The sequence below is a fragment of the Heterodontus francisci genome, chromosome 3, assembly GCF_036365525.1.
Source record: "Heterodontus francisci isolate sHetFra1 chromosome 3, sHetFra1.hap1, whole genome shotgun sequence".
Lineage (NCBI taxonomy): Eukaryota > Metazoa > Chordata > Chondrichthyes > Heterodontiformes > Heterodontidae > Heterodontus > Heterodontus francisci.
In genome coordinates, this window is record NC_090373.1 from 111,646,877 (window position 1) to 111,673,886 (window position 27,010).

General features: G+C 40.8%; 1 protein-coding gene across 1 annotated transcript in view; it reads right to left on the reverse strand.

The window, feature by feature from the left end:
- Window positions 1-2,821: 2,821 nt before the first annotated feature.
- nus1 (NUS1 dehydrodolichyl diphosphate synthase subunit) overlaps window positions 2,822-27,010 on the reverse strand; it is a 37,614-nt gene continuing 13,425 nt past the window's right edge. Inside the window, exons 2-5 of the mRNA XM_068025504.1 lie at window positions 19,107-19,232; window positions 18,122-18,274; window positions 15,589-15,691; window positions 2,822-8,171 (exon numbers count right to left, since the gene is read on the reverse strand). Coding sequence (XP_067881605.1) covers window positions 8,081-8,171; window positions 15,589-15,691; window positions 18,122-18,274; window positions 19,107-19,232 — 473 coding nt within the window. The 3' untranslated portion in view covers window positions 2,822-8,080. The remainder of the gene's footprint in view (window positions 8,172-15,588; window positions 15,692-18,121; window positions 18,275-19,106; window positions 19,233-27,010) is intronic.

Consider the following 27,010-nt stretch of genomic DNA (forward strand, 5'->3'; position numbering starts at 1 on the left):
AATGTGTAGTTGCTGTAAATTATGTAATATTTCTTTAAAGACTATCCATTGCCTATGTAATGTCATACCTTTTACTGTATTTTCCCAATCCACCTCAGTCAATTTGCCCCTCATAACTTCATAATTTCCTTTGTTCAAATTTAACACCCTGGCTTCATATTGTACTACCTCACTTTAAAACATAATGTAAAATTCTATCATATTCTGGTCATTCATTCCTAAAGGTTCTTTTACAAGATTATTAATTATCCCTTTCTCATTACATAAAACTGGATCTAAAATAGCCTGTTCCCTCGTCGGTTCCTCAACATACTACTCTACAAAACCATCTCTAGCACACTCCAGAAACACGTCCTCCACAGCATTAGTGCTTATTAGGTTTACCCAGGCGATATGCAGATTGAAATCACCCATGATTACTGTATTACCCATGCCACATGCTTCTCTAATCTCCTGATTAATACCATGCCTCACACTACCACTAACATTTGGTGGCCTATAAACAACTCCTACCAATGTTTGCTGCGCCTTGCTGTTTCTTAGCTCTACCCAAACAGATTCCACATTTTGCTCTTCCGATCTAAGATCCTCCCTTACTCATGTACTGATCCCATCCCCCTTATTATCAGTGCAACACCACTTCCTCTTCCTTTTTGCCTGTCCTTCCTAAATGTTGAATATCCTTGAATATTCAGTTCCCAGTCTTGGTCACCCTGTAGCCCCGTTTCCATTATGGTAATTAGATCATACCCATTTATCTCTATTTGGGCCTTTAGATCATCTACCTTGTTGCGAATGCTGCATGCATTCAGGTAGATTGCCCTTAACCTTGTCTTCTTGACATTATTCTACATTCTAAGCCTAGTTGATGCTCGCCTTTGTTTCGCCTGCCTTCTAATGTCACTTGCTGCTTTACTTACTTCCAGTTTGAGCTACCCCTCAGGTTCCCATCCCCCTGACAAGCTAGTTTAAACCCACCCCAACAGCACTAGTAAATCTCCCTGTGAGGATGCTAGTTCTGGTCCTGTTAAGGTGTAGCCTGTCCATTTTGTTCAGGTCCCACCTGCCCCAGAACCAGTCCCAGTGCCTCAGAAATCTGATGACCTCCTTCCTACACTAATTCTCCAGCCACGTGTTCAGTCAATTAATCCTCCTATTCCTATGCTCACTAGCATGTGGCACTGGGAGTCATTCTGAGATTACCGCTTTGGAGATCCTGCTTTTTAATTTCGTTCCGAACGCCCTAAAATCTGCTTTCAGGACCTCATCCCTCTTCCTTCCTATGCCATTGGTACTAAAGTAGGCCACAACCTCTGGCTGTTCACCCTCTCCCAGAAGGATGTCCTGCTGCCGCTAGATGACATCCTTGACCCTGGCACCAGGGAGGCAACATACTATCCCGGAGTCACGTTTACTGCCGCAGAAACGCCTTTCTGATCCCCTATCACTATTGCTCTCCCACTCTTCTTCCTCTGCAGCTGAGCCACCCGTGGGGCCACAGACTTTGCTCTGGCTGCGCTCGCCCGAGAAACCATCGCATTCACCAGTATCCAAAATGGAAAACCAATTTAAAGTTTTTGTTTAAAATGCAAAATCTTGTGGTGTAATTCTTTCAGTAATAACTGGGAATTCAACTCTTAAAAAAAAAAATTAGTGGTCCCTAACGGGGATCTTAACAACTCCAACACCATGATTTCAAACTTAGGCTGACATATTCAATGCAGCACTGGAGTGTACTGCAATCGGAGGTGCTGTCCTTTGTATGAGACATTAAACAGAGAACCTGTCTGCCCTTTAAAGTGGACATAAGAGACTAATCAAACTGTCACTATTGGAAGAGCAAAAGTGTTCTCCCCAAGGTCCTGGCCAATATTTTCCCCTCAACTGACTTCACTGCAACAGATTATCTGGTCATTCTAACATTGCTATTTGTGAGGGTTTGCTGTGCAGAAATTGGCTGCCACATTTCCTTCATTGCAACAGTGACTGCACTTCAAAAAGTAGTGACTGTAAAGCACTTTTGGACATCTTGAGGTTGTGAAAGATGTTATATAAATGCAAGTCTTTCTTTCCCAGGACACTCCTGAAAGCTACTGGCACGAAGGCTGAAATTGGCTAACAAATGGGTGAACTGCCTCTGGAGGCACGACAGGAATTGGCAGCACACCGCTATTATTACAATGAGGCTTGAGGCCCAACTTCTGTTGAGCCCAAGCCATGCAGTTTGGGAACACACTAAAACTAGTTTTTGCCCCAGTATGTTTTTAGTCCAACAAACAGGCAGTCTTGGATCTATATCAAGAAATAAGGTGGGGCAACTAGATAATACAGGAGAAACAACTACCATAACAGAACTAGTGAGTCTGGTTTTATTGGTTGTGTTTACTGTAGAGTATGTGAGATGACCACTATATGCACTTGTCATTTTTCAGGGCATAAATTAACCTGTACTTCTCAGACTCATGATAACATGTCAAATACGCTTACAGGTGAAATGAAATGCAGAAGGAAACTACTAAAAGTAAAATATCCAAACATAAGAGGAGAAATGTTTAAAGAAGATCCAAATTCCTTTTCCGTATTATTACGGCCGAGGCAGTAACAATGCACTGTTAATTCAGTCCGACCACTCCACAGGTGATAGCATATTAGTCAAGTTTCCCACCTACTGGAAATTAGCCAAATTAAACACTTTACTAACCCCCAGAATAAAACATACCAAACCAGGTTTTTTAAAACAACAAATTAATCATTTATTAATAAACTAAATCTTAAATAATACTGAAATAAATCTATGTCTGAAAAGACTTTATAACTTCTTATTCCTCCTAACTCTCATGCACAAACACATACATTCAAAAACCAACGGTTAACAGTTTTTAAAAAAATGCTTTAAATCTGAGCTGTCTCTTAGGAACAATAAAATAACTGGGTTGCAAATCCTGGTGGGTTGTTTTCCCAGATCGGTGAGGTGTTCCAGATGCGAACAGTCAGATGCCAGTCGAAGTCTCCAGGCGAATTTGACGAACAGTCTGCAATAGGTATGTGTTCAAGGCAATTCGGCTACAGCATGCATCACACAGATCTTTCAACAAAGAGTATAGCAACAGGTCAATTTGGATTTTGAATTAGCAGTCTAATAGTGGAAAATTTCCTGATAATTCCAGAGCTCCCAGAAACACAAAACGCAACAGAAAGTCACTCCTGAGGCAGAGACTTCTCAGAGACTGGAAGTAGAAAGGAATTTGCTACCTCCAACAATGCAAAGATTCCTTTCCAGGGTCTTTTTCCTCTTTAGATGAAACAGAACCTGTAGGCTAATGTAGATTTTCTGATGAGAGGGGCGAATCTTCCTTCAGGAAGAGAAGCTCTTCTGAACTACCAAAACAAACCAGTTCCAGCAGTTTTACACAGTCAAATTGATACAATGCAGCATGTGACCTCATTTCTCTTGCAGCTACCTAGAAACAGGCTTGCAGCTCGCACTCACTGTTCCCAGAGAAAGAAAAAACACCTCTCACTCTTAAAGGTATATAGACCCCCTTAGTTTTTGAACAGGAAAAAAAACCTCCCATGACAGTATATAGAGATGAGGTAAACAGGTAGAAGGAAATGAGGAATTCATGATCCTTAAAACATCTTTTTCTTTGCAGTGGTACATGTTGGTGGGAAGAACTAGAAGAGGCAATACAAAATAAAGGGGGTGCAGTAACAAAGAAACCTAGGGGTACATGTGCAAATCATTAAAGGTGGCAGGGCAGGTTGAGAAAGTGGCTGAAAAGGCAGAAGATCCTGGGCTTTATAAATACAGACATAGTGTACAAAAATTAGGACGTTATGAAGAGCCTTTAAATAACACTGGTTCAGCTTCAACTGGAGTATTGTGCGCAATTCTGGACACCACACTTTAGGAAGTGCATACCAGCTTTTGAGAGAGTGCAGCAATGATTTATGATGATGGTTCATTACATGAACAGATTAGAGAAGCTGGGGTTGTTCTCCCTGAAAAGATTGAGAGAAGATTTGATCGAAGTTTTCAAAATGATGAGACGTCCAGAAAGAATAGACAGAGAGCGCAACTGTTCCCATTGGCAGAACGGTCGAGAAGCAGAGGATACAGATGTAAGGTGATTGGCAAAAGAACCAAAGACAGCATGAGGAAGAATATTTTTTTTTTTAAAAACAGCAAATCTTAGAATGTGGAAAGCACTGAGGGTTGTGGAGGCAGATTCAATCTTGGCTTTCAAAAGGGAATTGGAATAAGCACTTGAAGGGAAAACATTTATAGGACTACAAGGAATGGGGAAGGGAGTGGGGCTAGCTAAATTGTTCTTGCAGAGGGCCGGTATGAACATGACAGGCTCAACAGCCTTCTTGCGCTGTAACCATTCTAGGACTCAATAGCCAGATGACTTAGGTTATTAAAAGGTATGAACCGAAACTTCCTTGCAAACTACACGACACTAAATTAGGAGGGATAAGTATGTAGTCCCGATGGGAGCAGCAAGTTGCAAAGGGGTATCAACAAGACTATTGCAGCTAAAGTTTAATATGGGGGAAAGCGTGAGGTCATTCACTTTGATGCTCTGCAGTTCGTAGTTTCTCACCATTTAGTAAATACTCTTAACTTTACATCCAAAGAGATGAGAGCCCAAGTACCCTACTCAATTAAAGCTGGTAGAGAACTGCAAAAACCAAAAAAGGTTAATGGAACGTTGGTCTTTATCTCAAGGTTTATAATGAGCTAAACAACCTCCTCTTGTGCTGTAAATATCTATGATTCTAAAGAGCTGGAGTTATGCTTCACTTGTACAGGGAACCTTAATCAGATCCCATCAGGAGCATTACATTCAGTATGAACACCTCACCTTATGAAGGACATACTGGGTGCAGGTGCCATTAAAAATCAGCTTGAAATGAAATTGGTTAAAGAGTGTACTGACATTGCTGCACTTTGCTTTCAATTACACTTTTACGCAAGTACCATGTATGCAATTTGATGATCTTGAAAGACAGAGTAGACCAAGGTGCTATATAGGACTTTACCTCTGAGACAAAATAAGATTTTAAACCATGGTAAACAGAAAAGGCAAAAAAAACCCCACAGGATTCCATAACAAATTGATATTAGCACCATATGTTTATCTTGTGCGCGAATGCAGATAGGAACCACCAGGAGAAAACTTGGGCGAGGTTTCGTATACTTAACATTCTAGAGAATTGCAGGAGAATACAATAAAATCAGTTTTTATATAAAACCAGACAGCTTCATGGTCACTTTTACTTATACGGGTTTATTATTTCCAGATTCTTTTAAACTGAATTCAAATTCACAAATGCAGTGGCAGGATCTGAACTTTCATTCGCTGGGTTAATTCAAACCTCTGGATTACTGGTCTGATAACCTAACCACTACATTACCCATGAACCATTAGATTTCCCACTACACTGATGAAATATGCCACTCAGCATGACAAGCATATACAAACCTGGACAGCAGTAAAATCAACATATCTTAAATCAAGAAATACTGATAAGCTCAGAGTAGGAACGTGCTCAAATCCTGGGTGAATCAGCCACACACTGAAGAATGTCAAATTCCTTTGCTGCTTGGTAAATGTACCTTCATGAGATTTCTGGTCTTTGGTAGCAAGCATTTTTTTCTACTGCCCAACATGCCTTAAAGCTGCAGTCCTACAACATGGCACCTCAAATGAAAATGGTTCTCTCGATGTATTTGAGCCATATTCATAAATTTAGAAACAAAAAACATTCCCCTCATGGGTTAAGCTGCAGTTTATATACTGTTCAGAAATATTACAATGGAATTTTTATTTTTCATCTGTGATAATACACTATTCCATTCATAAAATCCAAGTTTTGTTATTTGTAAAAGATGGTTTTACATAATGTGTACATTACCAAAGATTACCACTTGGTGAAATGAAGCTGGTCTTCTCTGTGTAACATCGCAGTGTCCAGTTTTGAGAGACAAACAAACAGTCGTCATTTATACATTCAGCACACATTTTCATCTGGGTTTCAAAGTTTAGTTGGCACCGTTTACATGGTTTAGGTAAAGACAACTCTTAGCCCCTTTCTGCACCACCACTGCACCCCCCCCACCCAAAAAAAAAATGAACTCAACTTTATGGGAAGGAACAATTACTACATTACAGAAAATAAACAGAGAAACAACCAAAGTTGATTTGTGAATTAAGGGAGATTAACACTTTTTCTTTGCTATGCAAAAAACAATAAATCAAAAATAAAGACAGCCATCCATTTACTTGGAACACTTCAGGACTGGAGGACTGGATTTCCAACGGAAAGCTAATCATACTCCACTTTACCACAGCAGTCAGTCAATACATTATGAAATAACTTCACTTATCCAATGTGAGTCACTGTCTTGGAGTAATTACTTTGGCCATCTGACGTGCATGAACATATATTGGTGGGCCTATATCTTCAACTATGATTTGGCAATGCTGTAGTATAACAAATTACTTTTTTATTGATTTAATTTTAATTAGATAGGCCAAGCCAAAATGTCATATGCATTTTATCATAGTTCTTATTTAGTTCCAGTGCTGGTTAGTGGCACTAACAGGAACAGAGCACTTCCATTTTGCAAAATTGTTACACTGCTAACTCTCATCTACGGCATTAAGTTTATTAATGTAAAGGACGGGTACGCATCAGCCGAAAGGACATGCATCACTGGATTTCTATGCTCTTCTTCACTGTGGTGATAACGTTTATGACATTATTGTAGCGGAATACCTGCTGCTGCGATGAGGCATAAGGATGTGGATTTCCCTTTTCCGCACTGGTGATCTATGCCATATTTGTACTTGTAAAGCAATAAAGTTGACATCATAATACAATATTACAACAGCAAAAACACACTGCAAAACCATAACTCTGCATATACGGTCAAGTGTGCCATGCATCAATTGAAGTCACAATTGACAAATTTATATCAGTGCCCCTATCGTGGGGAAACTTGGGGCTTGGACTTAAATCAGATTTTAAAACTTCACCCAAAAAATGCATTTTGTATATGCCATATTATATTAATAAAATGTAAACAGTACAAGTCACATCCCTTGCATGGATAATATACCAATCGAGCTTCACTTTTGTAGTTTATGATGCAATAAAAACCTAAGAATATTGTTCCTTTGCACTTCTCTTAGATATCCAGTTTTATACAAAATGTATGACACTTAAACAGATTCCCTCACCCATCACTGCTAATAAATCTGTCCCAATGAAACTGAAAAAAGGTCTAATAAAATGATAACTAAACAAGGCATGTTTGAACAGCAATAGCATTCAAGGGCAATTCACGCCTTAGTTTGGTTTTATCCTGAAGCTAATACAGAATCTCACACTGGTCTACAAAAACACCTAAAAGAATGCTAACTATCCCATGATTGTGCAGCTGCACCACAAACAGCCAAGTATAAACCATGTTGTACCTCATAACAACACAATGGAATAATGCAGTCTCTTACTTTACAATGCTTAGTTTCCATATTTGTACTTTTAAAACTTTAGGGGGAAAAAAATTGCTTTGTACTTTTAAACCTTTAGTAGTGTTATCAAACATCCCTGGTGCACTCTTTAGTTTAAGGCAAACTAAAATTCATCGAAATTCTACATGTTGCATTAAAATAGTACTTTAAAATTGGAACAGGATCATTTTTACACATTTATTGAACACTTTATTTAGTGCAAGGCATTGTAGATAAATTATTTGTCCATATCATCCAAGAAAGAAGAATCCAATGATGATAATCCTTCGAACATACAGTATTTTATATAAAAAAAGTCCCATTTGTGAATGCCTGAATTACTGTCAAGCTCAATTTTGTTCCTTTTTTTAAAAAAAAAGATTAACTCTCACAGACACTATTGCAACTAAGATTTGGACAAAGAAGACACATTTTTATCCTCAGTTGATAAAGAAAGACACTGAACTGGGCTTCAATGGTTCACAGGTAAGTGTAAACATTGGATAGTTTAGGTCCCTTTAACTGAAGCCTGGAATGGATTCCATGCTGACTCGTAGTCATTTTCCCATACGTTGTTCACAGGTTGCAAACTGTTGGAGGGCAGAAATAAATCTTTCATAACTTAAGTTGATGTGTGAAGGCAATGATCTAGAGGTAGAAAGGGCAAAAAGAAAATTATAAAATTCAACATACCACATCCCTGAAATTCAAAATACACTCATTAGATGTTAAGAAATATTTAAAAAGACCCAGGTTAGCCACTTGGGAGTAGATTTTAACTTTTGGGTGACCAACTGATGCAGCACATTGGCTGATGGTCTGCATCCATGCTAAAGCAGCGGCCGCAATTTGGTCCTGGCGTCATTTGAACTGGACTGCCGATTTGTGGAATGTCAAACAGACACCTTGCCAGATGAAGACACGCCAATATTTGGCCACTATTAAGGCAAGTGCAGGGAGAGGGTCATGACCTAGGAGGAGCCCTCCTGCTACTTCAGGTCCGACAAAAATCATTTTACACTTGCTGTAGCTGAGCCTCTTCAGCTCTATTGCCCGCAGAAATGATGGTGTATGCACAGTGCATGCTGTTACCAGTTCCTACCTAAAATAGCATTTGGGATCCTAGGACCCATATTTTCATATTGAAACGGGCCTATCGTCTGAAACAGGCAGGTATGTTGGGCACCAAGAGGTAGACCCCTTTCAAAATGGCACTGACAGTATTGTCCAGGATAACAGAACTATAAAACTAATAATTTATAACACAAATTTGATTTGGACAAAGAACAGCCTTCAGCCACATTTGATCTCATCCTTCCAGAATACCAATTCCACTGTTTTCCTATTACAGCATCAAGCAATTTCATAAATGATCCAACATAATATTTTAACTAGTCTTTCTTTAGATCTTCATTGCCCTTTGTAAAAAGAGATAATTGATGACATCAGTCTTAAATTTGCCTTTTACAGCCATGAATCTGTGTTCTTGTCTTGCTATATCCAAAATTGCTTTGGGTTTTCTTTCCATATTCTGTTAAGAATCTTATATTATCTCCTTAAAATGACACTTGTAAATGGTTTGAGACTGAAGACATTTAGCTTATCTAAAAAAAACAAGACTCATTGCTCGGATCTTCACTCCCTGTCAGGCTTGGGTGCCCCTTTATACTGTGGCGAGCAGAACCATACACAATACTCTAGCTTTAAATTTATGGGACTTTGAAGATCTGGCAATGTTTCATATTTAGCATCATACTGTTTATTGCCACTGGAGTGTTGAACATGGTGAGAAATGAGTCAATTAACACCCCTAATTTCTTCCAATCGCTACCTTAACAAATTCTATCCCATACATGGAGTACATGTGCCTCCTATTCTTACTTCTAGTGTGCAGTGCCTTGCACTTCTCCAAACTGAACTTTATTTCTTACCATCAGCTTAGGTGCAAATGCCACTGAGCGCTCTGCTAGATCTCAGCTGCCTCCTATTGAGTCCCACCCAGCTAAGCTTCATCTGATAATTTAACTAACTTGCAGTTAAAACAGTTCTGTAACTAAAAATAGAATTACAACTACTCCGTATGAAAGTTTCTGACCTTTACAAGGACCGACATTGAAGGAAGAAAAGCCAAAGTATTAAAGATTTGGGTTTGAGTTTAGGAACACTGAAATTTGCTTGGTTTTGCTGAAATGAATTAAGGGTTTTTCCTCAAAGCTTACTGAAAATTCAGTGTCTCCAAACAATATTTTTATTCACATGCCATCAATCTTTTAACATTTTGTTTGGATCTGTGTACTTCTAATTTATCCTTTTTTTGAATAAATTCTTTCATGGGATGTGGGCATCACTGGCTAGGCCAGCATTTAATCGCCCATCCCCAATTGCCCCCTCAAGAAGGTGGTGGTGAGCCACCTTCTTGAACCACTGCAGTCCATGTGGGGGGTTAGGAAGGGAGTTCCAGGATTTTGACCCAGCGACAGTGAAGGAATGGCGACATAGTTCCAAATCAGGATGGTGTGTGGCTTGGAAGGGGCTTTGCAGGTGGTGGTGTTCCCATGCATCTGTTGCCCTTGTCCTTCTAGGTGGTAGAGGTCACGGGTTTGGAAGGTGCGGTCAAAGGAGCCTTGGTAAGTTGCTGTAGTGCATCTTGTAGATGGTACACACTGCTGCCACTGTGGAGTGGGTGAATGTTGAAGGTGGTAGATGGGGTGCCATTCAGGTAGGCTGCTTTGTCCTGAATGGTGTTGAGCATCTTGAGTGTTGTTGCAGCTGCACTCATCCAGGCAAGTGGAAAGCATTCCATTACACTCCTAACTTGTGCCTTGTAGATGGTGGACAAGCAATGGGGAGTCAGGAGGGGAGTTACTCGCTGCAGAATTCCCAGCCTCTGCCCTGCTCTTGTAGCCACGGTATTTATATGGCTGGTCCAGTTCAGTTTCTGGTCAATGGTAACCCCCAGGATGTTGAAAGTGGGGGATTCAGCGATGGTAACGTCATTGAAGGTCAAGGGGAGATAGTTCAATTCTCTCTAAAATTAAAGCAAAATACTGCAGATGCTGGAAATCTGAAATGAAAATGAAGTGCTGGAAATACTCAAGTCTGGCAGCATCTGTGGAGAGAGAAACAGAGTTAATGTTTCAGGTCTGTAGCCTTTCATCAGTACTGGCAAAGGACAGAAATATAATAGGCGTTGAGCAAGTAAATTAGGGGGTGTGGGAAGGTGTGTTACAGGGCAGAGGACAGAAAAAATTAAATGACAAAGATGTCATGGAACAAAGGCAAAAGGAATGCTAATAGTAATATTAAAAGACAAAACATTGGTGCAGAGAGATTGTTAATGGCAGAATAATGAACAGCTCTGTCTAAAAGCAAAAATCTGAAAAACAAGACAAGCCGATGGTTAAAAAATAAAATAAAATAAAAAAGGCAGTCACGGTCTGAAATTGTTGAACGCAATGTGGAGTCCAGAAGGCTGTAGAGTGCAGATTCTCACTTGCTGGAGATGGTCATTGCCTGGCACTTTTGTGGCACGAATGTAACTTGAAACTTATCAGCCCAAGCCTGAATGTTGTCCAAGTCTTGCTGCATATTGACACAAACTGCTTCAGTATCTGAGGAGTCACGAATAGTGCTGAACATTGCACAATCAGCAGCGAACATCCCCACTTCTGATCTATCCTGAGGAACTCCAACAGTGAGATCCTGGAATTGAGGTGATTGACCTCCAACAACTGCAACCATCTTCCTTTGCACTAGGTTTGACTCCAACCAGCGGAGAGTTTCGCCCCCAATTCCCATTGACTCCAGTTTTGCAAGAGCTCCTTGATGCCATGCTCAGTCAAATGCAGCCGTGATGTCAAGGGCAGTCACCCTCATCTCACCTCGAGTTCACATCTTTTGTCCATGTTCAGGCCAAGGCTGTAATAAGCTCAGGAGCTGAGTGGCCCTGACGGAACCCAAACTGAGTGTCAGTGAGCAGGTTATTGCTGAATAAGTGCTGCTTGACAGCACTGTCAATGACACCTTCCATCACTTTGCTGATGATCGAAAGGAGGCTGATGGGGCAGTAATTGGCCGGGTTGGATTTGTCCTGCTTTCTGTACAGGACATACTGGGCAATTTTCCACATTGTCGGGTAGATGCCAGTGTTGTAGCTGTACTAGAAGAGCTTGGCCAGGAGCGCTGCCAGTTCTGGAGCAAAAGTCTTCAGTACTATTGCCGGAATGTTGCCAGGGCCCATAGCCTTTGCAGTATCCAGTGCCTTCAACCATTTCTTGATATCACGTGGAGTGAACAGAATTGGCTGAAGACTAGCATCGGTGATGCTGGGGACCTCAGGAGAAGACAGAGATGGATCATTCACTCAGCACTTCTGGCTGAAGATGGTTGCAAACACTTCAGCCTTGTCTTTTGCAGGTCATTTGGCATCACATCGTCTTAGGTGGAGACACAATATTCTAGAACCAGTTATCTGTACCACTTTTCAGTTGGCAGAAAGACGACTTTCCCTTCTCCAATATTATAACATTTTGTTACACTTTCTTGGTTCCAAATTATCAAAACCCCCTAAAAAGAATAAGCATTACCATACCTGCTACTCCAATTTGAAAATTAAAGTGGTTTGCATTGAAAAATAAATCATGGAGTAAATGCAAAGGTGTCATATTGAGCCATGTGGAATAATAAGACTGCATATGAATTGGCCATACTGCCCCCTGCAGAAAAGTAAATATATTGCCAGGGTTCTTGTTCACTCCTCAGTAACTTCTGCCAGATCACAAGAGGATTAGATTGAGTCATAATTTTTCTGCTCGGCAACCTCAGTTCTGGCAAGCAAGATTACAGCAGTCAAACAAAAACAAAGAATTTTGAGCATGGACTTCTGTTACTGTCAAAGGAATTCAAATTGCCTAAACCAAATTCTTGTTCCAATTGCTAGAATTAAAAAAAGGCACAGAATGGAAAAGCAAGTACCTACACTCTAGCAACTTAATTATTTTAAAGTCTTCAGTCTGAGTTGAAGAGATTCTATTCATTGCTTTTCCATTGATCTTTTCAGATCACAGAATTATAAACGATACAGCACTGGAGATCATTCGACCAACTGTGCCACTTCTTTGAAGGAGCTATTCAATAAGTCCTAATTCCCTGCTCTTTCCCCATTGCCATGCAAATTTTTCCCACTTTAAATATTTATTCAATTCATTTTTGAAAGTTATTATCGAATCTATTTCCACCACCCTTAGAGGCAACGTATTCTAGATCATAATATCGCTGCGTAATTCTTTCTCCACTTCATATCACCTCTGGTTACCAACCCATTTGCCAGCAGAAGCAGATTCTCCATGTACACCATCAAAATCTTCATATTAAATCTCACATAACCTTCTCTACTCTCTCCATGTCACTGAAATCCTTCATCCCATTCTAGCAAATCTCCTCTCCACCTTTTCTAAGGCCTTAACATCCTTCCTAAAGTATGGTGCCTAGAATTGAACACAATCCCCTCCAGATGGGACCTAACCAGATTATAAAGGTTTAGCATAACTTCCTTACTTTTGTACTCCATGCCTCTATTCATAAAACCAAGGATAAGCCACATTAACGACCTTCTTAACTTGTTCCATCACCTTCAAAAACTTATGTACATACGCCCCCAGATAGCCCTGCTCCTGCACCCCCCCTTTACAAATTCTACCATTTAGTTTAGATTGCCTCTCCTTCTTCCTTCCAAAATGAATCACTTCACACTTCTCTGCATTAAGTTTCATTTGCCACAAGTGTTCCCCAGACCATTACCAACATCCTCAAAAAGTTTACTCTAGTTGCCAGCTTTATCCCTTTCCTCTTTTTTGAGCAGGAGTGTAACATTTGCAATCTTCCAGCGTTGTGTCACCATTCCCATATCCAAGGAGGATTGGACGATTGTGGCCAGAACCTCCACAATGGTCCTTACCTTGGAGGGACTGCATCTCAGATCTACCAGAATGATACCTAGATTGCAAGGGTTAAATCACAAGGAGCGATTACACAAATTGGTGTTGCATTCCCTAGAATTTAGAAGATGAAGGAGTGATTTGTTCAAAGTTTGAGATATTAAGGGGAACTGATTGGGTAGATTGAGAGAAACTATTTGTGCTGATTGGAGAGTCTAGGACTAGGGGGCATAGCCTAAAAATTAGAGCCAGACCTTTCAGGGTGAAATTGAGAAACATTTCTACATGCAAAGGATGGTAGAAGTTTGGAATTCTTCCTCAAATGGCAATTGATGCTGGGTCAATTATTAGATTTTAAATCTGAGATGAGTAAGATTTTTGTTAACCAAAAGATATTAAGGAATATAGAGGGTATATGGAGTTGGACAGAGATCAGCAATGATCTAACTGAATGACAGAAAAGGCTTGAGGGGCTAAATGGCTTATAACTATTCCTGGGTATCCCATTCAGACCAGGTGACTTTTCTACTTTGAGCATTGCCAATTTTTTTATACCTACTTTTTGCCTTTTTTTTTTAAATCTTATTTAATTTCTCTACTACCTCCTCCTTTACTGTGACATTTGTAGTATCCTCTTCTTTAGTGAGGACAGATGCAAAGTACTCATTTGGCGCCTCAGCCATGCCCTTTGCCTCCACAAGATGATCTCTTTTGGTCCTTAATTGGCCCCACTCATCCATTACTTACATATTTAAAAAATTTTTGAGTTCCCTAAAGCTGCCTGCTAATCTAGTCTCATACACTCTTTGCCCTGCATTCCCTTTTCCTGTTATTCGCTGTAATTTTTCTATTCAACTTGGTTATTTAGTGAATTATAAACCAGACATTTATCATAAGACTCATTTTTCAGTTTCATAAGCTGTGTAATTTTAGTCAACCAGGCACTCTATCTTTGGATGCCCTTCCTTTCCCCCTTGTGGGAATAGGTCTCGTCTGTATCTCATTGCTCATTTACTGTTTTACCTGCTAAACTTTGATTCCAATCCACCAGGTCCCTTTGCGGCTCACTGAAATTAACCCTCTACCAGTTGTGTATTTTTATATTTGATTCTTCATTGTCCTTTTCTATAACTTTACTAAATCTAATGGTCGTGTGATCAAGGTGCTCCCCCAAGAAGTTACCAATACGATTCATTAACACTTTTATTGAGCCACAAGTAAGTCAAGAGAGTGGATACCTACACAGACAGCATGACAGCTCCACAGTGTTACCTAGTGGTTGATCAAAAACAGGAAGAGCGCAAACAAACCACTTGAAGTTGACATACCCTGGAATGATTCCCTCTCTCATGAACTGGGTCGTGAATGGGTTGAATGGATATTTTTTTTTTTTAAATCCTTCAGGCTATTCTCTACCCAAGAAAACCAACGCCCTCTGCTGACTTTCAATAGCACCATAATCAACATCCTGAGGATGATCACTGACCAGAGGCTTAACTGGATCAGCCACATGAATCCCACAGTTGCAAGAACAATGCAGAGGCTGGGTACTTTGCAAAGAGTGATTCACCTCCTGATCATTCAAAGCTGCTCCACTGTCTGCAATACTCAAAGCAGGTGCGTGACAGGATACTCACTCAACTAGATGGCTGCAGCTGCAACACTCAAGCAGCTCAACACCATCCAGGACAGCACAGTCCACTTGATTGTTGCCCTTGCCACTTGGGCTCCATATCCACTCCCTTCATCACTGATGTAATAGGGCTGCAGTATGCACTACCTGCAAGATGCAGTGCAGTAACTCACCAAGCTTACTTCAACAGCACATCGCTGTCCCATGATCTCTATTAGCAAGATGGACAAGAGCACTTTTTGGGGATCTGCAGGTTCCTATTATACCAGTCCATTGCCTAAACAATGAAGTTCTATTATGTTAAAGCATCTGTGACAATAGTTTCAAAAAACAGACAAGCAATATCTTCCATCAAGTGTCCTCAGCACTAAACAGTAATTATGCTTTCATTGAAAGATTTTAAACTTATGACACAGGATTTAAACTAATACACAATGCAACTGATTAATTTCAAATAAAGTCTGTTTAGAGTACTTAGAGTCCCAAAGACACTTACATAATCTCAGTAAGTCTGATGTGCCATGGCAGAAAGCCAAGTGTGCTGTCCACAGGACCAAATTTCAAAACTAGATCCGGGTCAGGTAAACCAAACGCACCTTCTAAAAGGGGAGAAAGTAAAAATTAATTAGCTACGTGTATTAAATATGCAAGTATCAAATCATACAGTACAAGATTTCTTATGTGATTATATGCAAGAATAAGTCTGCTGACTAGTGAAAAATAACCACCTACAGGGGACTGAACTGATCAACAGCACAATTCTGCCTCTTGTTTTACAGGTCTAGTACAAAGATATAAAAATGAAATTATAATGTAACTTGACTTAATGCACTAAAAAGCAAGATAGCTGAAGAACACTGCAGATTTAAACATTTTACAGTGGTGGTGTAGCCAGTACTAGCATTACTGTAGTTTAAAGAGGATCAAAGAAACAAAAACATTAAAGTGCCGTATTCAGTTGTCAAATACATTTTTACCATCATTGAAAGAATCTCAAATTACATGGGTACACTGCATTGATGGTGGAAGATGTTTTTCAGAAATCTGGCAGGGTGGGGGAGGAAAAGAGATGGCCTCCTCCTACTTCTCATCTACATGCTACCCTTCAGTGACATTATCCAAAAACACGTCAGGTTTCACGTATATGCCAACGACACCCAGCTCTATCTCACTACCAAAACTTTTGAGCCCTCCACCCTCACACTGCTTGTCCAACATCTGCACTAAACGAACAGAAATTTCCTCCAATTGAATATTGGCAAGATCAAAGCCATTTCTTTCAGTCCCCACCACAAACCTCATTCCTCTCCCTGGCAACTACCTGAGGCTGAACTAGACTGTTCGCAATCTTGGAGTCGTATGTGACCCCGAGAGGAGCTTCTGACCACATATCTGCTTCATTACCAAGACGGTCTACTTCCACCTCCGTAACATCGCCAACTTCAATCCTGCCCCAGATCAGATGCTGCTGAAACCCTTTCTTGCTTCTAGGCTCATCTATTTCATTACAAATCTCATTCATCACTCCTGTGATCACAGACCTAAATTGGCTCCCAGTTCAGCAATGCCTCAATTTTTAAAAAGTCTCACCCTTATTCTCAATCCCTCCATGGACTCGCTCCTGCATAGCACTGTACCCTCCTCCAGCCCTACAACCCTCTGATTTTGGCATTCCTCCAAGTCTGGCCTCTTATGCACCCCCAATTTTTAAAAAAAACAATCGCTCCACCATTGGCGGCTGTGCCTTCAGCTGCCTAAGCCCCAAGCTCAGGAATTCACTCCCTAAATCTCCCAGCCTCTCTTGCCTCCTTTAAGATGCTCCTTAAAACCTCCTTCTCAAACCAAGCTTTTGATCACCTGTCCTAATATCTCCTTATGTGTCTTGGTGTCAACATTTTTTTTGATAATGCTCCTTGGGGAATTTTACTACATTAAAGTTGCTATATAAATGCAAGCTGTGTAGTTGGAGTGCTTTTGCACACCTCAGACACACTACTTTCAGGAAGGCAAAGACATCAGAACAGGTTATCTGCGTATTCTCTCGACTAGAATATGTGGTGCATTGTAAACAATGCAAGGATAGTGAAAATAACTAAAAATTTACTTTAGTTTGAACCATCCACAATTCCCCCAGATTTACAAGTGCACTTCTTTAAAGCAAATTGCATGCATTCATCAGAGTAGTAAGACAGATCACAGTGGCAGCGCAGTGGTTAGCACCGCAGCCTCACAGCTCCAGTGACCCGGGTTCAATTCTGGGTACTGCCTGTGTGGAGTTTGCAAGTTCTCCCTGTGTCTGCGTGGGTTTCCTCCGGGTGCTCCGGTTTCCTCCCACAGCTAAAAGACTTGCAGGTTGGTAGGTGAATTGGCCATTATAAATTGCCCCTAGTATAGGTAGGTGGTAGGGAAATATAGGGACAGGTGGGGATGTGGTAGGAATATGGAATTAGTGTAGGATTAGTATAAATGGGTGGTTGATGGTCGGCACAGACTCGGTGGGCCGAAGGGCCTGTTTCAGTGCTGTATCTCTAAACTAAAACTAAACTAAAACAAATATGATAAAAGTTAACTCTTTACAGATTAGAATTAAATTGTAACAAAGGATCTACAGAAAAGAGTAAAGGTATTTGACACTAAAACCATGAAAGGGGCCAATAAAGTTAGTCCTAAGGGATACTGCGATTCCTACAATCAAGTTAAAGTAATCACAAGCTCGTCTAGTCTCTTAATTTATGAGCTAACTTAGTACAATTTTTACAAAAAGGGACACAATGCTAATTTTGGCAATAAAATTGTACTTTTTAAACTTTTGAACACTGCATTTTAATTTTAAAAAGCGCCCATTAAAACAGAGTGTGTTTAGAGTTACTGCTTTTAATCAAAACAATTAAGCAATTTCAACGAAACACATCACTGACAGTATCTTACTGCAGCACAAATGAAACTGAGTTGGTTCTGGGCCCATTCTCAAATTGTACAAGCAAATTAAAACTTTGTATTCCTTCCACTGACCAACAGATGGCACTTACCTCTAAGCAAACTGTCCATAATATTCACATTTAGATCAGTGGGCCTTCTCTGCTGCTGAGCAACTAACTGACAGTACTTTTTAGCAGCTTTCACTATATCTGCTTTCCCATCATCCGGCGAAAGCACTTTCACTGTAGTCGTACAAGATAAAACTGAAATACAGAAGTTAAAATTGTAATATACTGGACATCAAAAGGATAATGGTTGCACAACTACTTAATTTGTAACAACTACAACAGAGTTGACAGTGCTTGAACAAGAAATACAGGATTTTGTCAGCTATATTCTATGATTTGATTTTACAGTCTGGCTAATATTTCGTTAGCTGAGATCTCCAAAATCCTTTCTTTCCCTTCCACCCGCAAAACACTGAGGCAGACAAACAGCCCAAGAACCTGACCATTTAACTAGAGTACGATAATGCATCTAAAACAGTGATATACATTATGGATAAAAGCAGCTGCACATTTTTTTTCTGTATATGAAAGGACCACTGAGTGACCAAAATTCCTCCAATTATTACAGGGGACCCATGCAAGTTAGCAATCTAAAAATGGAAACTTTGGTTACTACATAGAAGTTAAGTAATCTATCCAAATTGCTTGATATTAGGGATGGAGTGAAAATGGCCTGCAGATTACCAATGACAGTTTCATGAATTGGCCTGTGTATTATATTTTCAAGTGAGGATTTGTACAGAGAAGAATCTGCTTCATAAACTTAGCCACAACAACCAGCTCATCATAGCAAATGTTACAACTGATGCATTGCCAACCATAATAAAGTCTACACTTTTAATTATAAGACAATATTCACAATGGATATAGAACATGGCACTGTACAAATCCAATCATAAAATGACTTCCTACGGCAATGGACGTTAGAGATTTGTGTATAACTTAATCTTTCAAAATGGGCCTCAAGCTACAGAAATGCAATTGAAAAAATGTCACATTTAATAAGATAGTCAATAAAGTTGCCCACCTTGTTCAACTTTCGTGTTACTATTTAAACATTCAGTAGAATACTTTGAACAGTCCAGACCTAGTAATTCTTGCTGTTGCTTTAAGATTTCCTCCATTAACCTGGAATTATTTCTCTTGAAAATACCTGAAAGACACATAAGTCAGATGATTAAAAACAGTGATTACAATAAGCAAAACAGCAGTCAAAGTGACAGTAATAAGATTGGAGCAGTCAAAACTGGTCAGTGACCTCATCAAGGACAACAAACAATTTGGCCTACATTTGAGAAAACTGGTTTACAGTAGCAAATTGCAAGACCAATGGTGAAAAAAAGGATCGACTAAATATCTTCTTGCAGTGACACAGAACCATTGACTTTGGTACTCAGCTGTACTCAAAACCTCTTTAGTTGCTGCCTATGTGTAAAAAAAATTGCAGTGTTGGTATCTTGGGTAAAGGAAAGTTGGCTACATAAATATTTCCAAAAATCACGTTGCCATTTCAACACACCACCCTGCTCACATGTCTATCCTTGGCCTGCTGCAGTGTTACAGTGAATATCAACACAAGCTCGAGGAACAGCACTTCATTTTCCAATTAGGCAGCTACAGCTTTCCGGACTTCAATAACTTCAGAGTGTGACTGGCCCTTTTTTTTTTTTTATTTTATTTTGGGTTTTTTTGACCATATGCCTACCTTAAACTGGGTTTTCATATTTGTGCGTTTGGCTCAGACGGCTCATTATTTTGTCATTAACACTCTCTCTGCACTAATGTTTTTTGTCTTTCACCACACCATTAGCACACTCTCTTTGCCTTTGCTCCATGACCTCCTTGTCAGTTAATCTCTCCAGCCCTCTGTCCTATCTTTTTGTTCTCCTCCCCGCCACCAATTACCCCCGCTTTACTTTCTTAAAACCTATTACATCTCTAACCGTTGCCAGTTCTGATGAAAGGTCACAGACCTGCTTCTCTCTCCACAGATGCTGCCTGACCTGCTGAGTATTTCCAGCACTTTGTTTTTATTCCAAAAGAAAGTCACAAGTTATAAAATTGTTTGTTTGCTGCAATTTGGACTTTCTGCAAATACAATAACCTTGTTACACAGCAAAAAAGCAGTTTGCAGCAGGAGAACTGAACCCAGTGTGATGCAAATGGAATAATGAGCCACAAAGTGGGATGGGGGGGGGGGGGTGGTGGTGGAGGGGAGAGAGAGAAAAAAAGAAAAACATATGTTCCCTGTTTGGGCATGAACTAGCTGCTTCTGTCAGTGTTAAGTTCAAGAACTTCTTACAATACCAGCAGTGACTTGGATTTTCTCTGTACCCCAAACAGGACAATTTACCAGGTTGTCAAATGGATGAATGGTAGACATGAATCTCATCTCAGATTAGTAAAATCATTCATTTTCATGGAAATGATATACTGGGAATTTGGAAGAACTATATAAATCATTATATTGCACAAATAATTTTTTTTGAAGTTTATAGCTGTGAGAGATTAAATTTAGGGTTAAAAAAATTTTTTTCGATTAGTCTTAAGGATCTCATACAATATGGACGAGGAAGAATATAGGCCCATTCTGGCTCATCCATCGTCCATCCCAAAAGAGCCTCTTTGACCTCACTACAGCATCCACCTATTTAAACTATTCCAGGCTTCTTGCTTAAACTCAACTGGAAATCCATCTCAATCAAAATATAGACACAGCCTTTAAAGCTTACAAGAATGCAGTCTAAAAGTTAATCACCTCTGTGGCTATTGCTATGGCAAATATCCTCAAATTCAATGCTCCAATTCTCCAACTCAAACCTAGACTCAATGAAACATTTCCAACTGATCAAAACTTTTGCTATTTCCTGCAGGTGCAGATCCACAGGAAAGGTGGTTCAGGACCTTCAAACTATGGATTTAACTCCTCTGCAGTAATTGGAGAAAAATCACATTTATAATCCAGTGGCAGGTTTTCAAAATTGTATCAGTGTGTGTCTAACATTATCAGCACAAAGTGATTAATATCGAAGTTAAAGCATTTATTATCAAACAGTCGGCTCAAATATGAATCTTTAACCAGCATTAGGCACTGGTGAGTCAACTTCTATACTTGCAATGCTTACACACGTACACACTGTTATTTTCCTGATCAAAAAGCAATGTGTCGTAAAACTTAAATGTCTACCTCCAAGTAGGTACTGACATCAAACGAGTACTTGTTAAACAACACCTGTTACTGGAGAGAAAATGCCAACACATTCCCTAATCTGAAAGGAACTTAAAGTGGAATTCCACACATTTCAAGACATATCTGCAGCAATTAATACCAGCTTTTAAATTCAATAGTGTGCAGCTTCCCCAGTAAGTATATTACACATTACTGAATATTATATAGCTCTCTATGGTCAGAAATTGTAAAAGGCAGCATAAAATAAGCAAATTAAACAGTAGAATAAAAGGGAAAGAGAAAACGGAATAAAATGGAAAATGATTTAATTCATAGATGTCCATTTCTCTTTATCCAACCACAAGATGCTTCAAAACAAGTCCGAGGAAACACAACAAATACGGTACTTTTATGATAGAAAAGCTTCTGAAATCCAGCTGCAGCTAAATTGCTCAGAGCACAATGTGACTTATCTTGGCAGATTCATCAATAATGGAACAGTTGGGCACTTGCAAGCTTTATGCTTGTTCAGTTAATCAGAAGACACAACTCAGCTTTGAGGTAACAACTCTAACACAAACCTTGCAAGTGCACAGCTAGAAAAATGATGCAATTTAAAATTCTTATCATTGTGTTCAAATCCTTCATGGCCTCAACCCTCTATCTCTAACCTCCTCCTGCTCTACAATCCGCAAAGATCTCTACATTCCTCCAATTCTGGTCTCTCGTGCATTCCCGATTTCCATCGCTCCACCATTGACAGCCTAGAACCCAAGCTCTGGAATTCCCTCCCGAAATCTCTCTGCCTCTCCTTCCTCTTAAGATACTCCTTAAAACCTCTCAATAACCAAGCTTTTGCTCACTTCTTCGAACATCTCTGTGGCACTGAGTAAAATTTTATAACTTAAAAAACAACAACTGTCAAACTAATTTTTGTTTTTTAAATAGGGTCCTAAATTTCACTGTAGAGAATGTAATTCCTCTCACTTGAGAAAAAGTGCAGAAGTAGAACTGAATCCCAGTTGTACAAACCCCCAAGCCAGCAAAACAGAAACACATGAAACAGGAAATCTGCTGAGAGTCACAAGTAGCCACCACAGATTATAAACACCACTGCAGTAAAGGAATTGTTACACAATTAGCCACATCTACAATACACAGTTGTAGTTAAACTCTCAATACGAAAATTTTGATCCTGTAGGTCATCCAAAGATTTAAAACATTCAGGATTTGAAAAGCTATTTGTGACAGAGTGGCGATCAAAGAAAATCCTCACAATCACCTGAAAAACACAAAACTGAGTTCCAACTGCATTTAATTCAGAGAAGGATGGTTTGAAAATGTTCTCATTGTCCAGATGCAAAAATGCTCAAATGTAAATAGGATACAATACAAAGTATCCCATAAAAAATGGTATATCATAGAATGGTTACAGCACAAAAGGCAACCATTCGGCCCATCATGTCGCTGTCAGCTCTCTGCAAGAGCAACTCAGTTAGTCCCACTCCCCTGCCTTTTCTTTGTAACCCTGCAATGTTTTTTCTCTTCAGATCATTATCCAGCTCTCTTTTGAAGGCCTAACATTGATCTGAATTTTCAAAGCTAAAGTTTCATTTTACAGACAAGAAAATATAGAAATAAAATTTAATGTAACAAATTCAACAATGCATATTCTACTGTAACTAAAATTATTAGAAATGATTTTTTTTGAGTTTATGCTTAACCCCAAAATGGCCCAAACTGAACAAATTGCAACATATGGTTGCAATATACATGATCAGGTAATGAGAGATAGGGGGTAAGCAGCAGGCCTCCGACAGAAGGATTAATCTATAGTTGCATTGTTCCATCAACCTTATCCTCAATCCTTAAAGCACATTTTATTTTAATATGGAAAAAGCACTTTATTTTGACACACTGTTACAACTGCAGCAGAATCCTCCAAGCAACTATACTAAACAGAACCAAATACTCTTCTTCTTTGGCCTCCTTGTCTCAAGAGACAATGGCTAAGCGCCTGGAGGTGGTCAGTCGTTTGTTAAGCACTATAAAGCTTCCACTACCGTGGAATCTCCCTGCTCAGCATAGTGGGGAAAGTCTTTGCTCGAGTCGCTCTGAACAGGCTCCAGAAGCTGGCCGAGCGTGTCTACCCTGAGGCACAGTGTGGCTTTCGTGCAGAGAGATCGACTATTGACATGCTGTTCTCCCTTCGTCAGATACAGGAGAAATGCCGTGAACAACAGATGCCCCTCTACATTGCTTTCATTGATCTCACCAAAGCCTTTGACCTCGTCAGCAGACGTGGTCTCTTCAGACTACTAGAAAAGATCGGATGTCCACCAAAGCTACTAAGTATCATCACCTCATTCCATGACAATATGAAAGGCACAATTCAACATGGTGGCTCCTCATCAGAGCCCTTTCCTATCCTGAGTGGTGTGAAACAGGGCTGTGTTCTCGCACCCACACTTTTTGGGATTTTCTTCTCCCTGCTGCTTTCACATGCGTTCAAATCCTCTGAAGAAGGAATTTTCCTCCACACAAGATCAGGGGGCAGGTTGTTCAACCTTGCCCGTCTAAGAGCGAAGTCCAAAGTACGGAAAGTCCTCATCAGAGAACTCCTCTTTGCTGACGATGCTGCTTTAACATCTCACACTGAAGAATGCCTGCAGAGTCTCATCGACAGGTTTGCGTCTGCCTGCAATGAATTTGGCCTAACCATCAGCCTCAAGAAAACGAACATCATGGGGCAGGATGTCAGAAATGCTCCATCCATCAATATTGGCGACCACGCTCTGGAAGTGGTTCAAGAGTTCACCTACCTAGGCTCAACTATCACCAGTAACCTGTCTCTAGATGCAGAAATCAACAAGCGCATGGGTAAGGCTTCCACTGCTATGTCCAGACTGGCCAAGAGAGTGTGGGAAAATGGCGCACTGACACGGAACACAAAAGTCCGAGTGTATCAGGCCTGTGTCCTCAGTACCTTGCTCTACGGCAGCGAGGCCTGGACAACGTATGCCAGCCAAGAGCGACGTCTCAATTCATTCCATCTTCGCTGCCTTCGGAGAATACTTGGCATCAGGTGGCAGGACTATATCTCCAACACAGAAGTCCTTGAAGCGGCCAACACCCCCAGCTTATACACACTACTGAGTCAGCGGCGCTTGAGATGGCTTGGCCATGTGAGCCGCATGGAAGATGGCAGGATCCCCAAAGACACATTGTACAGCGAGCTCGCCACTGGTATCAGACCCACCGGCCGTCCATGTCTCCGTTATAAAGACGTCTGCAAACGCGACATGAAATCGTGTGACATTGATCACAAGTCGTGGGAGTCAGTTGCCAGCATTCGCCAGAGCTGGCGGGCAGCCATAAAGACAGGGCTAAATTGTGGCGAGTCGAAGAGACTTAGTAGTTGGCAGGAAAAAAGACAGAGGCGCAAGGGGAGAGCCAACTGTGCAACAGCCCCAACAAACAAATTTCTCTGCAGCACCTGTGGAAGAGCCTGTCACTCCAGAATTGGCCTTTATAGCCACTCCAGGCGCTGCTTCACAAACCACTGACCACCTCCAGGCGCTTACCCATTGTCTCTCGAGATAAGGAGGCCCAAAAGAAGAATAAAGCTTAAAGAAGAGGGCGGCTTATGTTAGGATGAGACGTGAAGGCTCAGTTAGGACGCTTGAGAGTTACAAGCTAGCCAGGAAGGATCTAAAGGGAGGGCTAAGAAGAGCAAGGAGAGGACACGAGAAGTCATTGGCGGATAGGATCAAAGAAAACCCTAAGTCTTTCTATAGGTATATCAGGAATAAACGAATGATAAGAGTTAGAACAGGGCCAATCAAGGATAGTAGTGGGAAGTTGTGTGCGGAATCAGAGGAGATAGGGGAAGCGTTAAATGAATATTTTTCGTCAGTATTTACAGTAGAGAAAGAAAATGTTGCCGAGGAGAATACTGAGATTCAGGCTACTAGGCTAGATGGGATTGAGATTCACAAGGAGGAGGTGTTAGCAATTTTGGAAAGAGTGAAAATAGATAAGTCCCCTGGGCCAGATGGGATTTATCCTAGGATTCTCTGGGAAGCCAGGGAGGAGATTGCAGAGCCGTTGTTGTTGATCTTCAAGTCGTCATTGTCGACAGGAGTAGTGCCGGAGGACTGGAGGATAGCAAATGTTGTCCCCTTGTTCAAGAAGGGGAGTAGAGACAGCCCTGGTAATTATAGACCTGTGAGCCTTACTTCGGTTGTGGGTAAAATGTTGGAAAAGGTTATAAGAGACAGGATTTATAATCATCTTGAAAAGAATAAGTTCATTTGCGATAGTCAGCACGGTTTTGTGAAAGGTAGGTCGTGCCTCACAAACCTTATTGAGTTTTTCGAGAAGGTGACCAAACAGGTGGATGAGGGTAAAGCCGTGGATGTGGTGTATATGGATTTCAGTCAGGCGTTTGATAAGGTTCCCCACGGTAGGCTATTGCAGAAAATACGCAAGTATGGGGTTGAAGGTGATTTAGAGCTTTGGATCAGAAATTGGCTAGCTGAAAGAAGACAGAGGGTGGTGGTTGATGGCAAATGTTCATCCTGGAGTTTAGTTACTAGTGGTGTACCGCAAGGTTCTGTTTTGGGGCCACTGCTGTTTGTCATTTTTATAAACGACCTGGATGAGGGTGTAGAAGGGTGGGTTAGTAAATTTGCGGATGACACGAAGGTCGGTGGAGTTGTGGATAGTGTCGAAGGGTGTTGTAGGGTACAGAGGGACATAGATAGGCTGCAGAGCTGGGCTGAGAGATGGCAAATGGAGTTTAATGCGGAGAAGTGTGAGGTGATTCACTTTGGAAGGAGTAACAGCAATGCAGAGTACTGGGCTAATGGGAAGATTCTTGGTAGTGTAGATGAGCAGAGAGATCTTGGTATCCAGGTACATAAATCCCTGAAAGTTGCTACCCAGGTTAATAGGGCTGTTAAGAAGGCATATGGTGTGTTAGCCTTTATTAGTAGGGGGATCGAGTTTCAGAGCCACGGGGTCATGATGCAGCTGTACAAAACTCTGGTGAGGCCGCACCTGGAGTATTGCGTGCAGTTCTGGTCACCGCATTATAGGAAGGATGTCGAAGCTTTGGAAAGGGTGCAGAGGAGATTTACTAGGATGTTGCCTGGTATGGAAGGAAGGTCTTACGAGGAAAGGCTGAGGGACTTGGGGTTGTTTTCGTTAGAGAGAAGGAGGAGGAGAGGTGACTTAATAGAGACATACAAGATAATCAGAGGGTTAGATAGGGTGGATAGTGAGAGTCTTTTTCCTCGGATGAGGATGGCAAACACGAGGGGACATAGCTTTAAGTTGAGGGGTGAAAGATATAGGACAGATGTCAGAGGTAGTTTCTTTACGCAGAGAGTAGTAGGGGCGTGGAACGCCCTGCCTGCAACAGTAGTAGACTCGCCAACTTTAAGGGCATTTAAGTGGTCATTGGATAGACATATGGATGTAAATGGAATAGTGTAGGTCAGATGATCGGCGCAACATCGAGGGCCGAAGGGCCTGTACTGCGCTGTAATATTCTAATTCTAATTCTATATAAAAGAGTGGCTATAAAGGCCAATTCGAGTGTGACAGACTCTTCCACAGGTGCTGCAGATAAAATTGGTTGTCGGAGCGGTTACACAGTTGGCTCTCCCCCTGCGCTTCTGTCTTTTTTCCTGCCAACTGCTAAGTCTCTTTGACTTGCCACACTTTAGCCCCACCTTTTTGGCTGCCCGCCAGCTCTG